At 46.9% G+C, this 14,896-nt stretch overlaps 1 protein-coding gene across 1 annotated transcript in view; it reads left to right on the top strand.

The window, feature by feature from the left end:
- Positions 1-14,896, top strand: part of DNAH14 (dynein axonemal heavy chain 14) — a 476,940-nt gene that overhangs the window by 66,501 nt on the left and 395,543 nt on the right. Inside the window, exon 12 of the mRNA XM_084624945.1 lies at positions 8,941-9,079. Within this exon, the coding sequence (XP_084481071.1) occupies positions 8,941-9,079 (139 nt within the window). The remainder of the gene's footprint in view (positions 1-8,940; positions 9,080-14,896) is intronic.

Raw genomic sequence — 14,896 nt, 5'->3', positions numbered from 1 at the left:
TCACACATAGTCCCATGTTCTAACAGTTAAATCACACTGCCTCTCTATGGCTCCATGCTTCACTATGTAAACTAGAGCTAGAGAAGTGCCCGAGGGGTCAGGACTCACAGTATCATAGGACTGAAAGGACCTCAGGAGGACATCTAGTCTAGTTCCCTGCACTCATGGCAGGACTAAGTATTATCTAGACCATTCCTGACAGTTGTTTGTCTAACCTGCTCTTAAAAATCTCCAATGATGGAGATTCCACAACCTCCCTAGGCAATTTATTCCAGTGCTTAATCACTCTGACAATTAGGAATTTTTTCCTAATGTCCAACCTAAACCGCCCTTGCTGCATTTTAAGTCCATTGCTTCTTGTCCTATTCTCAGAGGTTAAGAAGAACAATTTTTCTCCCTCCTCCTTGTAACAACCTCTTATGTACTTGAAAACTGTTATGTCCCCTCTCAGTCTCATTAAAATGATCATATCATAATATCACTGCAAAGAATATGGAGTGCAGTGTCAAAGGTATGTTTAAGCTAATGGGGTAGTCTGAGGAGTCAGCACTGGTTCCAGAGGCTAGGCAGTAGGTCATATGGTCAGAGCTCTGCACCATGAGCATGTGCTTAGAGCAGTGGTTCCCAAACATGTTCCGCTGTTTGTGCAGGGAAAGCCCCTGCCGGGCCGGGCAGGTTTGTTTACCTGCTGCATCTGCAGGTTCGGCTGATCGCGGCTCCCACCGGTGGCCAATATGTCCTTCGGCCTGTGCCGCTTCGCGCAGCTCCCATTGGCCTGAAGCAGCGAACTGCCGCCAGTGGGAGCCGCGATCGGCCGAACATTCAGACGCCATAGGTAAACAAACCGGCCCCGGACTGAAGATAGGGACAGTGCGTGGGCTCTGTTCAGACTCTGGAGGCTTAAAACACCTGGGGATTCAGCAGTTGGATTCCTGCTCAGTAGTTTGGCGAGGGAGAGCCCTCTCTTTGCCACCTATTTGTGTGTCAGGGTGGAAGTGGGAGAAGGCTACATGTACTCTGTCCCTTCCTTTGCACATTCATGTGTGACTAAGCACAATCTAACCATAGTTAACATAGTCTGTCTTTACCTTATTTTCAGATACTTAAATGGGAAAGGCATTGGGAAGTCATTACTCAATTTTTAATCTGTATTTAAATTCAGGCATTTTCATTTATGTAAATAGGAGTTATGCATGATTAAAAACTGAATAAGAATTCCAAAATTTTGCTGATTGATTATGGAAGTGAGAACATAATGGTGTCATTTATAATCTGTTAACTTCTGTAAAAGAGAGATAGCGGTAACATTTTTACAGTAATTATGCTAATTAGATACTGTGAAGAAGGCACTGTCATTATAAGGCCCTCTTTTCCAATGCTAATAGCTAGCTGAAAATTTTACCAGTTGTGATTTTCTATTTTACTGTCAGCAGTTTGCCCAAATGCAGTTTTCTTTTGTGTGTGGAAAGTTTGTCATAATTATCTTGGGGCACTGTCAGACTATCCAACTATAGGAAAATTGTATCTTTATTTTAAAAAAATCAAATTTACTCTTGAATAACTGAAAAATGAAGTATTTTCAAAATGTATCCTGCAACCATAGTACCTTGTACTTATTATTTGTATTACCATGACATTTAGTACTGCAATCACCTCGCATCCCACAAGCTAACCCCTATTCCTCAACACACTTAGGCATCTGAGTAACTTTTTTTTGGTGATTAGTTCCACTAAACTCAACAGATGAAGGAAGTGGAGGCCTCATTGAAGGCCACATCGGTGCTGACTCCATGAAGGAAGAATTAGCTGGTGCTTAGCACCCGCTGCCAGCCAAGCTCCCACCTCTCCTGCCCGCCCCCCAGCGCCTCTCCCCCGCTGGCAGCCCTGCTGATCACTCCTCCCCCTCCATCCCAGTGTCTCTTGCCTGCCACAAACAGATGTTTCTTCAGGTGATCACATCCATTCCAATTAGGTGCGCGCGTGGTGCATGCATGAACATCGGAAACTTTTTCCCTTAGCAGGTCCCGTTGGGACGGCAGGGGAGCCCCCTAGAGTGGCGCTCTTATGGCGGTGTATATAGAACTCTGCTGGCCCAACCCCCGTTCAGTTCCTTCTTACCATCCGTGGCGGCGTTGGAATGTTCTCTCTCTCTCTCGCTTACGAGTGATCCCTTAGCTTTCAGTCTTCTAGTTAGAGTTGTTCTTAGATAGTTATCAGTTAGTTAAATACCATTGTATTCAGGTTTCTGGAAGCTAGTTCCAGCACCAACTTTGGGGCATGCTGAAAGCCCAGGGTTTCAAAACTTGTGTTACGTGCTGTAAGTCTATGCCTCACAGCAACCCCCTCGACACCTATCTCCAGTGTCCAGGAGAGGCTCATCAGGCAGAGCGCTGCAAAATCTGCAAGGCCTTCAAGCTGTGCACTAAGAAAGAAAGAGACTTTCGCCTTAAGCAGTTGCTCATGAAGGCTGCCTTACAACCACCAGCCCCAGACCCACCGGCACCGGCTTCCTCAGTGTGAAGTGCCCCGGCATCCGTGTGCGATCCGGCACTGCCCAGGCACTGTAAATTGCCGACACCGAGATGGGACAACCAACCTTGGCACTGGTCAACCTCTCCGGCACTGAATAAGCGTCACAAGAAAGGGGAAAGAGGGCACTCTCCCCAAAGAGCCGCTAAGCTACCTAAAGAAGCTTCCAGCCCGCAAAGACAGATTGTGGGCCCGAGCCAAGAACTGGTACCCACAGTTTTTAGTGCCGAAGAATGTCTGGAGGAGGTCCTGGAACACCTCTCTATGCTTGACACTTTCGAGGCAGCAAAAGACCTCATTGAGCTGTCAGCGCCAGATCCCATCCCATACAGGGAGAAGCCTCCGGCACCACCCAAGAAGGTGCCGTCTAGAGGGAAGCCAGCAGTGGTGCGCCTCTCAAGGTGACCGTATCGGCACTGCTCACAGCACTGTTCCAGTTCGAGCTTGGCGTCCCGCTACTCCCCGGCACTCGTGACCTAGCGCAAGGTTACGGCACCAGAGGTGAAACTACCAGCAGTACCCACGGCAACAACATGCTGGTCCACGACGCCGTCGGTCTCCCATCACTGGAGCTCATCACCGACAACCTCATCGGCACTGAGTGAGAGGCACTGGTCCTGGTCCCAAGAATCCTGGTAATGTTCGATGTCCCGGTCAGCCAGGCACTGCTCCCTGGCCCGCACCTCACAGCACCCTACGGCCGCTCATTGTTCAGCACTGCCCTGGTCTTCTCTGTTGGCATCCTCCAGCTCCAAGGCTGACTCCAGTCGCTCCAGCTGTAGCAGACATCGGACCGTGGCCGGCAGAGAATCTCACTCAGCATGGCAGCCACAGTGGCCTCCTCCGGGTCAGTGGCCCTTCTGGACCCCATGGGCCTACCATCAACAGCAGGGCACCATCTCCAGAGCCTCCAGGTCTGGGCACTCCATGTGATGCCATTCCAGGTCGCCACACAGACATGCATCAATGACAAGGGAGGCCGCTCTCTCCAGGCCATCCCCGGACCCCGAAGAGCAACCAGTGATGCCAGGCCCAATGCCCGAGGTGGTGCCAACCACTGTGACACCTTGAGAGGTGTCAGCCCAGTCTGGCCCTGAAGTGTCCCAAGCCTATGGAGACACACAGAAGGGTCTAGATGAGGGAAACCAGCAGCAAGTCACTTCCTCCTCTTCCCCAGACAAGGTTGTGGTGGGAACATCAGTCTCAGGACCGCCACCAATCGACCACAGAGCTCGCCAGGAGCTGCTCCACAGGATCACCCTCAATATGGGCCTCCAGGCGGAAGAAACGGTCGAGCAGGAGGATCCGATGGTGGACATCTTGGCTCCTGAGTGCCCCTCTAGGGTTGCGTTCCGTCTCATAAAGACTATACAGACAAATTACAATACTATATGGCAAACACCGGCCTACATCACACCGACAGCCAGGGGGGTAGAAAGGAAACACTTCATCCCTTCAAAGGGCTACAAGTTCCTGTTCTGCCATCCAACTCCCTGTTCCCTAGTTGTTTCAGCAGTCAATGAGAAGGAACGACAGGGCCAACAAGCCTCAGCCCCAAAAGCCAAGGAGGTCAAACGTTTGGACCTTTTGGTAGGAAGGTCTCCTTCGCCGGGGGCCTCCAGCTATGCATAGCCAACCAGCAGGCGATCCTTAATAGACAAAACTTCAACTCTTGGACAGCCATGTCCAAGTTTAAGGGTCGCCTGTCCCAGGACTCACACTCTGAGTTTGCTGCGTTAATCGAGGAAGGAAAGGCAGTGGCTAAGACTTTGCTACAAGCCTTCCTCGATCCAGTTGACTCTGTGGCCAGAACCATTGCCTTGGGAGTAGTCATGTGATGCTCAGCGTGGCTCCAGGCATCGGGCCTCCCTCCAGAGGTCCAGAACACCCTCCAAGACCTCCCCTTCGAGGGCTCGGGCCTTTTCTTGAGCTGCACGGCCTTAAGGATTCTAGGGCCACCCTGAAGTCGCGAGGGATGCATACGCCAGCAACCCAGAGAAAGCCCTTCAGGCCTTAGCCTCCACAGCAGAGGCAGTATCAACTGCACCCCAGACAGGAGCCATATCGCAGGCGGAGCAGAAATAACAGGCAGAGACAGCAGAATAACATGCCTAACTAAGGCCAGAATATACCCGAGCCCAGAAACAAGCAAGGGTTTTGAAGGTGCGCTCGAGGACAGTGTACCAACCCAGTACCCGGATCCATCCCCTTGGTTTTTAAACCAGCTATCCCACTTCTACCGTGCGTGATCCCATACAACATTGGATCACTGGGTCCTACTCACGGTACAAGTGGGATACTCCCTTCAGTTCTCCTCCTTCCCTCCCTCCCACGCATCTTCCCCATCCCTCTTTAGGGACCCCTCTCACAAGCAACTCCTTATGCAGGAGGTTCGTTCGCTCCTCGAGAAAGGGGCGGTGGAGGAGGTTCCACAAGAACTAAGGGGAAAGGAGTTTTACTCCTGTTATTTCCTAATCCCCGAGGCAAAGGGGGGTCTTCGACCCATTTTATACCTTCGCGGACTCAACAAATTTATGGTCAAACTCCAGTTCCATGTGGTCTCCCTAAGCTCTATCATTCTATAGCTAGATCCAGGAGATTGGAACATAAGACGCCTACTTCCATATTGCCATACATCTAGTGCACCATCGCTACCTCCTGTTTGTCATAAACCAACATCACTACCAGTTCATGGTTCTCCTGTTCGGCCTGTCCACAGCCCCCTGAGTGTTCATGAAATGCATGGCGGTGGTGGTGGCCTTCCTCCGGAAAAGGCAAGTTCGAGTGTACCCATACCTTGACGACTGGCTACTGACAGGTCGTTCCAAGGATGAAGTCCAGTCCCACGTGACAATGGTCATGGACACGTTTCACAGACTGTGTACCCAAATCGTCACTCATACCTACCCAAATAATAGAGTTTATAGGGGCAGTCTGAGACTAGGTACAGGCAAAAGTGAGCCTTCCAGGTTCCAAGCCATAGAGCAGATGGTCAAAACAATGCTTCAGTATCCCATCACAACAGTCAGGTGTTGCCTGTAGCTAATAGGGCATATGGCAGCATGCACGTATGTGGTCAGGCATGCCCGACTGAGACTCAGGCCCATAGGAGCATGACTCGCACTGGCTTACCGTCCGTACCGAGACCCCTTGGACCTTGTGGTGATGATCCCGGGACAGGTACTAGAATCCCTGCATTGGTGGCTGGACCGACCAGTGGTCTGTGCAGGGGTTCCCTCCGCCAAGCCCCAACCTTCTCTGATGTTAGTAACAGACGCATCAGATCTGGGCTGGGGTGCACATGTAGGGGATCTGAGGACACAAGGTTTGTGGTTGAGGGACGAGATACCTCTCCAGATCAACCTGAAGGAGCTCAAGGCAGTTTGTCTGGCCTGCCAGACTTTTCATGCCAGTTTGCAAGGTTACAGCGTGACAGTCTTGACAGACAACACCACCGCCATGTTCTACATAAACAAACAAGGTGGAGCCCTCTCCTTACCTTTCTGCCGTGAGTCTCTTCTTTTCTGGGACTTCTGTATGGCTTGATCCATTCAGCTGGAAGCATCCTACCTTGCAGGGGTATGGAACGAGCTGGCAGATCACCTCAGCTGGTCATACCACAAGCATAAGTGGTCAATTAGATCGGACATCTTACAATCAGTCTTCCAAAAGTGGGGTTATACTCAAGTAGACCTCTTCGCTGACAAGAGCAACAGGCAGTGCCCTCAGTTCTGATCATTCCAAAACCACAGTCCAGGCTCGATTGCTGACATGTTCCTAATACCATGGGGCAAGGGGCTAAAGTATGCCTTCCCTCCTATCCCGTTCATCCACCGGGTCCTCCTCAAAATTCTCAGGGACAGGGCGATGGTAATAATGATTGCCCCGTCTTGGCCGAGGCAGCATTGGTACACGACCCTCCTAGAGCTGTCTGTAGGCGCCCCGATAGCCCTGTCCCTCTACCTGGATCTGATCCTGCAGGACCATGGGTGCCTCCTCCACCCGAACCTGCAGTCTCTACGTCTCATGGCTTGGAAACTCCATGGTTAAATCCCATGGAGAGCCAGCGCTCTCACTCAGTGAGACAGATTCTCCTCAGTAGTAGGAAACCTTACACTCGGGCTACCTACCTGGCGAAGTGGAAAAGGTTTTCCTGCTGGTGTGAACCCAAGCTCCTTCAACCGCTCCAGGTTCCTATTCTGGTTATTTTATACTACCTTCTACACCTTAAGCAACAGGGTCTGTCCCTTTCCTCTGTCAGAGTGCACCTGGTGGCAATTTCAGCTTTCCATCCAGGGGAGTCTGGGCGCTCGGTGTTTTCAAATTCCATCGGGGGGCAATTTCTCAAAGGGCTGGAGAGGGTGTTCCTGTACTCTCGCCCGCCAGTCCCAACCTGGAACCTGAATTTGGTCCTCTCCAAATTCATGAGCCCACCATTTGAGCCTCTGGCCACTTGTTCCCTCCTCTACCTTTCTTGGAAGGCAGCGTTCCTGGTGGCTGTTACATCTGCAAGGAGGGTGTCCAAGCTGAGAGCTCTGACCTCCGAACCTCCTTACATGGTGTTTCATAATGACAAGGTGCAGCTTAGACCACACCCCACATTTCTCCCCAAGATGGTCTCCCAATTCCACATGGGTCAAGACATTTGCTTGCTGGTGTTCTTTCCAAAACCCCACACAAGCCTGAGACACCGCAGCCTGCACACACTGGATGTCCAAAGAACTTTGGCGTTCTACATAGAGCGCACTAAACCTTTCCGCAAATCAAACCAATTGTTCATCGCCAGAGCTGATAGAATGACGGGCCTTCCTGTCTCTGCGCATCACATATCGTCCTGGATCATAGACTGCATTTGCACGTGCTACGAGCTGGCCAAGGTCCCAGCCCTAGTGATTATGGCTCATTCAACTAGAGCACAGGCATGTTCGACTGCCTTTCTGGCTCAGGTCCCCATCCAAGAGATCTGCAAAGTGGCCACCTGGTCTTCAGTGCACAAGTTTACAGCCCCCTGTGCTGTTAAACAACAGGTCAGAGATGATGCGGCGGTCAGCAGAGCTGTTCTTCAGTCAATCGTTCCATGACTCCTACCCTCCTCCAATGGTAAGCTTGGAAGTCACCTAATTGGAATGGATGTGATCAACCACTCGAAGAAGAAAAGATGGTTACTTACCTCTTGTAACTGTTCTTCGAGATGTGGTGTTCATGTCCATTACAATAACCACTCCCTTCCCCTCTGTCTCAGTCAACGGCAAGAAGGAACCGAAGGGGGGTCGGGCTGGCAGGGTACTATATACACTGCCATAAGGATGCCACGCTAGGGGACACCCCTGCCGTCCCGACGGAAGCTGCAAATGGAAAAAGTTTCCAACGTTCGTGCACGTGGTGCACGCACACTTAGTTGTAATGGATGGGAACAGCACATCTCGAAGAACAGTTACGAGAGGTAAGTAACCATCTTTTCGCATGGCAGGTCGGCTCCGGGAGGGAGGGGGAGGAGTGGGGATGGGGCAGGCTCAGGGGTGGGGGCAGAAAGAGGTGAGGCGGAGCAGGGGCAGGAAGGGCCGGGGGCTTCAGGGTGGAGAGGGGGCAGGGCCTGGGCTGGGGGTGGAGGGGATTTGCGCACCCCCCGGGTAGAGGGGAAGTCTGCAACTGTGATAGGAGCTTTGATTATTCATCAGCATAAAAAGAAAAGGAGTACTTGTGGCACCTTAGAGACTAACCAATGTATTTGAGCATGAGCTTTCGTGAGCTACAGCTCACTTCATCGGATGCATACCGTGGAAACTGCAGCAGACTTTATATACACACAGAGAATATGAAACAATACCTCCTCCCACCCCACTGTCCTGCTGGTAATAGCTTATCTAAAGTGATCATCAGGTTGGGCCATTTCCAGCACAAATCCAGGTTACTCTTGGGTATAAGTATTTGCAGGCTCTTGGCCTCTGATGAATAGTGGGGTTTGAGATCCTCATGTAATATGGAAGATATTGTAGAAGTTCAAATTGTTCCAGTCGTTATTGATTATAAAAATTGTTTCCTACAACTTTAGGGCCTGATCCAAAGCCCTTTGGAATCAATGGGATTCTTTCCACTGAATTTTAAAGGGCTTTGCATCAGTCTTTTATGAGGATAACTGCCTTTAACATGTTAGGATATTATGTTCAGAAATAACAATGTTTAGTTTAATCAATAATAGGAAAAGAATTATATGTATCATAAAGAGAAATTACAACATTTTTGAGTGCAGTTAATGTCTCCAGGTTGAGAATATTAAAGAATTAATAGGGGGAAAACAGCATGGAGTTCCAGTTACAATATATTACTGTAGTGTCTACTTAACTTGTAATGTTACAAAAAGAGAAGCACTTGCATACATTTTATACCCTGAGATGCTTTTCTTGTTTCCAGAACTCTGATGTACAGCCAGCTTTTTTTGGCTGATGAATTATTTCTAAGCTGCTTGCTTTATATCCAAGGACTGTGTGAAGATGCATGTAACATTAATAGCCGCAAACGATCAGAAGATAATGCAATTTATTTGATAAAGGTGAGCAAAGCAACAATATTTTAAAGTGTAAATACACAAAAAATTAATGGCTCCATATATCACACTTCAGTAAATATTAGTGAAGAAGTTAAAAAGATACGTTAAGATATTCTTGCATAATTCTGAAAAAGGGCAACAAAGGCGTTTCAGGCATGGGGAATGTGAGCACATGACTGGTTATAGAGTTTTAATTTCCAACAAAACAAGTGAATGGGGAATTGGGTGTCAGCTTGCCAACTGATAATGGGACTGATTTGAAGTATCCGTTTAAGAATTGATGTGCATCGTTTAAAGTGTGTGAATTGTACAGTGTATCAACAATACAATGCAGTATGTTATTGTGACATGAAGTCATTTGTACTAAGTCCCAAAAAGCTTAAAATTTATCTCACTGGTGACGTTGGGTATGTCACTTCCCTTATCTGTACTTCAGTTATCTCATCTGTAAAATGGGGATAATGATACTAACCTCTTTTTTGTAAAGCACTTTGAGATTTATGGATGAAAAGTACAAAGTAAGAGGTAGGTTTTATCACTGTTGTTCTGATTATTTCATTACATGTGTATTGTGGGGCCCTGATTGGGGCCTCCAGGTGCCATCTACCACAATATAGAAAATAAACTGTGTGAATACTGATGGAATCTGCCATAAAGAAACACAGTGATCTGAAAAAAAAATTAAGTATTCTTTTTCATTGCAATAGGAAACTAGTATTGTTTTAGACAGTTTTTTCTATATTTGACATTTGTAAACAGCTACATTTTATACATTGTAAATACAATTTTCACAATGATATTTTATTTGTTCACTGGAATCTTCTTAGCTTACTTTTCCTTTTGCCATGGACCTCTACATTCTATACAAAATATCCCTGTTAAACTAATAGTTCTTCACTGAGTGGTTTTCTAGATGTCTTCCGTTCGTAATATTGCACATCCCTTATCACCAGAGTTTGGAACATTTTTCTTGCTAGCAGTCCCCCTGTTGGTCTGTGGATGGTCCTGGAATGCTCCCTCCTGTTCCACCTCCAAAGGCATAAAGAGACAGGGTTGACCAACTGCCATTCAGTTCTTTCAACAATGGCCTTAGGCTAGAGGCAGAACGTTGTAGCAGTCCCGTATCTCTGTTTTAAACTTGGGCAGTTAGGTGTTGTAAACAGTTTTTGTTTTAGTCAGATAGCTTTAGATAAGTTCTTTGTTAGTATTTTAGTGTTAGCTAGTATTTTAAGATAGGTTTAACGTTTAGTTAGGTACTAGGTGATAGGCAGCTATGAGGGCTCCTAAATCTCTTGGTTTTAAAACATGCCTCTCATGTAATGTTGCCTGGTCAGAGACACTGATAAGTGTTTTAGTATGTGAGAGTGACGGATTGTCCTTCAGGATAGGTTGTAGATCCTTAATGCGCTGGAGAGGTTTTAGTTGGGGGCTGTAGTTGACCTGTCCTGAAGGATGATCCCTCACTCTCACAGACCTCGGGGAACAGGCCAGTTCTCGCTTACAGACAGCCCCCCAACCTGAAGCAAATACTCACCAGCAACTACACACCATACAACAAAAACACTAACCCAGGAACGAAACCCTGCAACAAAGCCCGATGTCAACTCTGTCCACATATCTATTCGAGGAACACCATCATAGGATCTAACCACATCAGCCACACCATCAGGGGCTTATTCACCTGCGCATCTGCCAATGTGATATATACCATCATGTGCCAGCAATGCCCCTCTGCCATGTACAGTGGCCAAACTGGACAGTCTCTGCGCAAAAGAATAAATGGACACAGATCTGACATCAGGAATCATAACATTCAAAAACTAGTAGGAGAACACTTCAATCTCTCTGGTCACTCAATAACAGACCTAAATATGGCAATTCTTCAACAAAAAAACCTTCAAAAACAGATCCCAACGTGAAACTGCAGAACTGGAATTAATTTGCAAACTGGACACCATCAGATTAATCCAGAATAAAGGCTGGGAGTGGTTGGGTCATTACAAAACCTAAACTTAATTTCCCCTATACTAATTTTCCCCCTACTGTTACTCACACCTTCTTGTCAACTGTCTGAAATGGGCCACTCTCATTACCACTTCAAAAGTTATTTTTCCTCCCTTGGTATCCTCCTGTCAATTGAATTGTCTCATTAGACTAGCCTCACACTTGGTAAGGCAATTCACATCTTTTCATGTATTTATACCTGCTCCTGTATCTTCCACTCCACTCCATGCATCTGATGAAGTGGGTTCTAGCCCACGAAAGCTTATGCCCAAATAAATTTGTTAGTCTCCAAAGTGCCACAAGGACTCCTTGTTGTTTTAGCTGATGCAGACTAACACGGCTACCACTCTGTAATCTGAGGATGTATCTCCTGCACAGATGTAAGACCGGACTCAGATCCTGGTGAGTCAGATCAGTCAGTCTCCAGTATCCCCTCTACAAGTAGTGTTTCTGTGGCAGTTAAAAATCTTTGGCTGAAAAGGGACACAGTTCTTTCTCCAGCTCATTTGAAGAAAAAGAAGACAAGATTCAAGCTGCTGTTTTGGAAGGCATAGATAGGTGTTTTCTGAAGCCCTGAAGCATGCCTCTGAGAGATTGGTACTGTTAAAAAGAGTGGCTTCAGTGCCACCTCTGCAGGTAACGGTAGCATCTACTGTATGTACTTCATTGGTACTCAAGGATTTAATACCAGGTGCACAGATGCCATCTCAGGTCAAGGGTGCTGCTTCCCTGACTACTTTCTTGTTGGTATTGTATACAACTTTACCAATAGGTTAAATAGCTCAAGCATTGGTACTGATTACTTCAGCTCCCACATTCGTGGTACCATTAGATTTAGTAGTATGTGACCATTCAGAATCACCAGTGGCTCATGCTTTTAATCAGTTATTGGTACCATATATGGGTGAATCATTGGTACTGGCTATTGAACATCTGCCTGCAGGAGCTGACACTCACTTAATGAAGACTTCTTCTTGAGCTAGTCATCTTTGTTTGAGAGAATGTTCAATGGCTTCTGAGGCAAGTTTGGAGGGATCTCTTTCTTGCCCGTCTGCCTATTGTTCCTGAGATTTGTCCTAAAATCAGACTTCAGAAGTCTTCCCGGAAGGATTATATATTAGATTCCAAGGCCAGAAGGGACCTCCTGTATAACGCAGGACATAGAACTGCCCCCAAATAATTTCTAGGCCATATTTTTTAGAAAAATACTCAATCCTGATTTTAAAATTGCGAGTTACATTTTTAACAGCAAGGATAAGTATGCCTTATTTCCAGTATGAAATAGTCTAGCTTCAAATTCTAGCCATTGGATCATGTTATACCTTTCTCTGCTAGATTGAAAAGACCTATTTTCAAATATTTATATACCCGTATAGACTATACTCAAGTCACCCCTTAACCTTCTGTTTGTTAAGCTAGATAGAATGAGCTTCTTGAATCTGTCACTGTAAGGCATATTTTCTAATCCTTTAATCATTCTTTTGGCTCTTCTCTGAACCCTCTCCAATTTTTCAAAATCTTTCTTGAATTGTGGGAACCAGAACTGGATACAGCATTCCAGCAGCAGTCACATCAGTGTCAAATAGAAAGGCAAAATAAACTATTTACTCCTACTGGAGATTCCCCTCTTTATGCATCCAAAGACTGCATTAGCCCTCTTGACCACAGCATCGCATTGGGAGTTTATGTTCAGCTGATTATTCACCATGAGCCCTAAATGTTTATCAGAGTCACTGCTTATGAGGATAGTCTTTGTCTTGTGTACATATGGCCTACATTCTGTGTTCCTAGACACATGCATTTACATTTAGCAATATTAAAACACATTGTTTGTGCCCAGCTTACCAAGCGTATCAGATTGCTCTGTACCAGTGACCTGTCTTCATTACCACTCCTGCAATTTTTATGTAATCTGCTAATGTTACCAGTAATTGTTTTATTTTTTTCCAGGTCATTGATAAAAATATAAAATATAGTTGGGTCAAGAACATTCCCCAGTGGGACCCCACTTTTATCTGGAAACAAAAGTTCAAAATGCTGACTCTTGCTGTTATATTCTTGTGAGTGAATGGACTGGATTGGTTTACAGCCCCGGATATGTTGGATGGGTATATTCACATCTCCATCTATCCAGCTTGCAAACAATATTTAGGATTGTTTAAGATCCTCAGCCTGGCAGGATCCAAGTGTGGAAGGGCTTGGTGTGGGGGGGATCCAGTTGTAGGGTTAGAGGGTTCTGTGTGGGGCAGTCTGGGTGTGGGTGGCTCCGTGGGGGGTCCAGGGGTGGAGGGGGAAGTCTGAATGCATAGGAGCTCGGGAGAGTCCAGGGGCAGAGGGAATGGGACTCTGAAGGGGGTGGGGTGAAGGTGGTTGGGGCTCAGCAGGAGTGGTCTGGGTGTTGGGAGGGTGAAGATCGGTGTGGTCAAGGTCCACGTGCAGCTTGTTGGGGCTCAGTGGGATGGGAGTCTGAGTGCAGGGGCCTGGGTGGGGTGGTCCAGATGTGGGGAGGTGGGGTGGGACTCATCGGGGTGGGGGTTCAAATGCAGGGGAACTTAGCAGGGAGTGGTCTGGGTGCAAGCATAGGGGTCCAGATGCAGGGGGGTGGAGCTCAGCAGGGATCCAGGTGCAGGAGGGATGGAGCTCGGCGGAGGGGTATAAGCTCTTCTAGTCGCTCTCCTCCATAAAATAAGCTTTCCATTCCCCTGACCATCGTAGTAGTGCTTGTATGTGCCTCTTCCAATTTAAATTAATCATTCTTGAACATGGGTGACCAGAATTGAACAGAGTATTCAAATGAGGTCTTACCAGTGGCTTGTTAATGGGATTAATACTTCTCTTGTCTCTACTGGAAATGCCTCGCCAAGTACATCCTAGGATCACATTTGCCTTTTTCAGAGCTGCAACACATTGATGCTCATAGTCATCCTGTGATTGACTCTCACAACCAGGTTTCTTTCCTCCTTTGTTGTTTCCAACTGATGAGCCTCAAGCTGGTAACAGAAATTCTGATTATTAGACTGCAAGTGTGTGACCTTGCACTTTGTACTGTTGAATTTCATCCCATTTCTGTCACTCCACTGTTCTAGGCTATCCAGATAGAATCATAGAATATCAGGGTTGGAAGGGACCTCAGGAGATCATCTTGTCCAACCCCCTGCTCAAAGCAGGACCAATCCCCTATTTTTGCCACAGATCCCTAAATGGCCCCCTCAAGGATTAAGCTCACAACCCTGGGTTTAGCAGGCCAATTCTCAAACCACTGAGCTATTCCTCCCTCCCCCGCCCCCCCAAAAAAATACAGGGGACGTGTCAAGAGGAGAGGCAGCTGTTACTTATCTCTTTTCTCAATCCAAGGTGGGGAACTGAACCAGCATCTCCAGCACCCCAGGCTAGTACAGATCTTCATGTATAATATTCTGATCCTCCCCTAAATTGATGATGACTCCCAACTTAGTATCATCAGCATATTTCATTAGGACACTCCTACTTTTTGTGCAATGTCATTAATAAAAATATTGAATGATATTGGTCTCCAGACTGATCTTGGGAAACTCCACTAGTAGCGTCCCTTTAGTCCAGTAATTTACCTTTCAGTACAATTTGTTATCTTCTTCCTGTTAGCTGATTCCACATCCACCTTACAATGCTTGTACTGATCCCCATCTTCCCTAATTTAACTAATGATTTTCCATATGGTACCATGTCAAATGCTTTACTGAAGTCCAGTTCCCTTGTCTAAAAAAATCAGTTATTTTAGCAAAGAAGGAAATCAGGTTAGTCTGGCATGATCTATCATTGGTAAACCCTTGTTGCATT

This window comes from Lepidochelys olivacea (assembly GCF_965140295.1).
Source record: "Lepidochelys olivacea isolate rLepOli2 genome assembly, chromosome: 3".
Classification (NCBI taxonomy): Eukaryota; Metazoa; Chordata; order Testudines; family Cheloniidae; genus Lepidochelys; species Lepidochelys olivacea.
The sequence above is the reverse complement of the archived record's forward strand: the minus strand, read 5'-3'. Positions and strand labels throughout refer to the sequence as shown.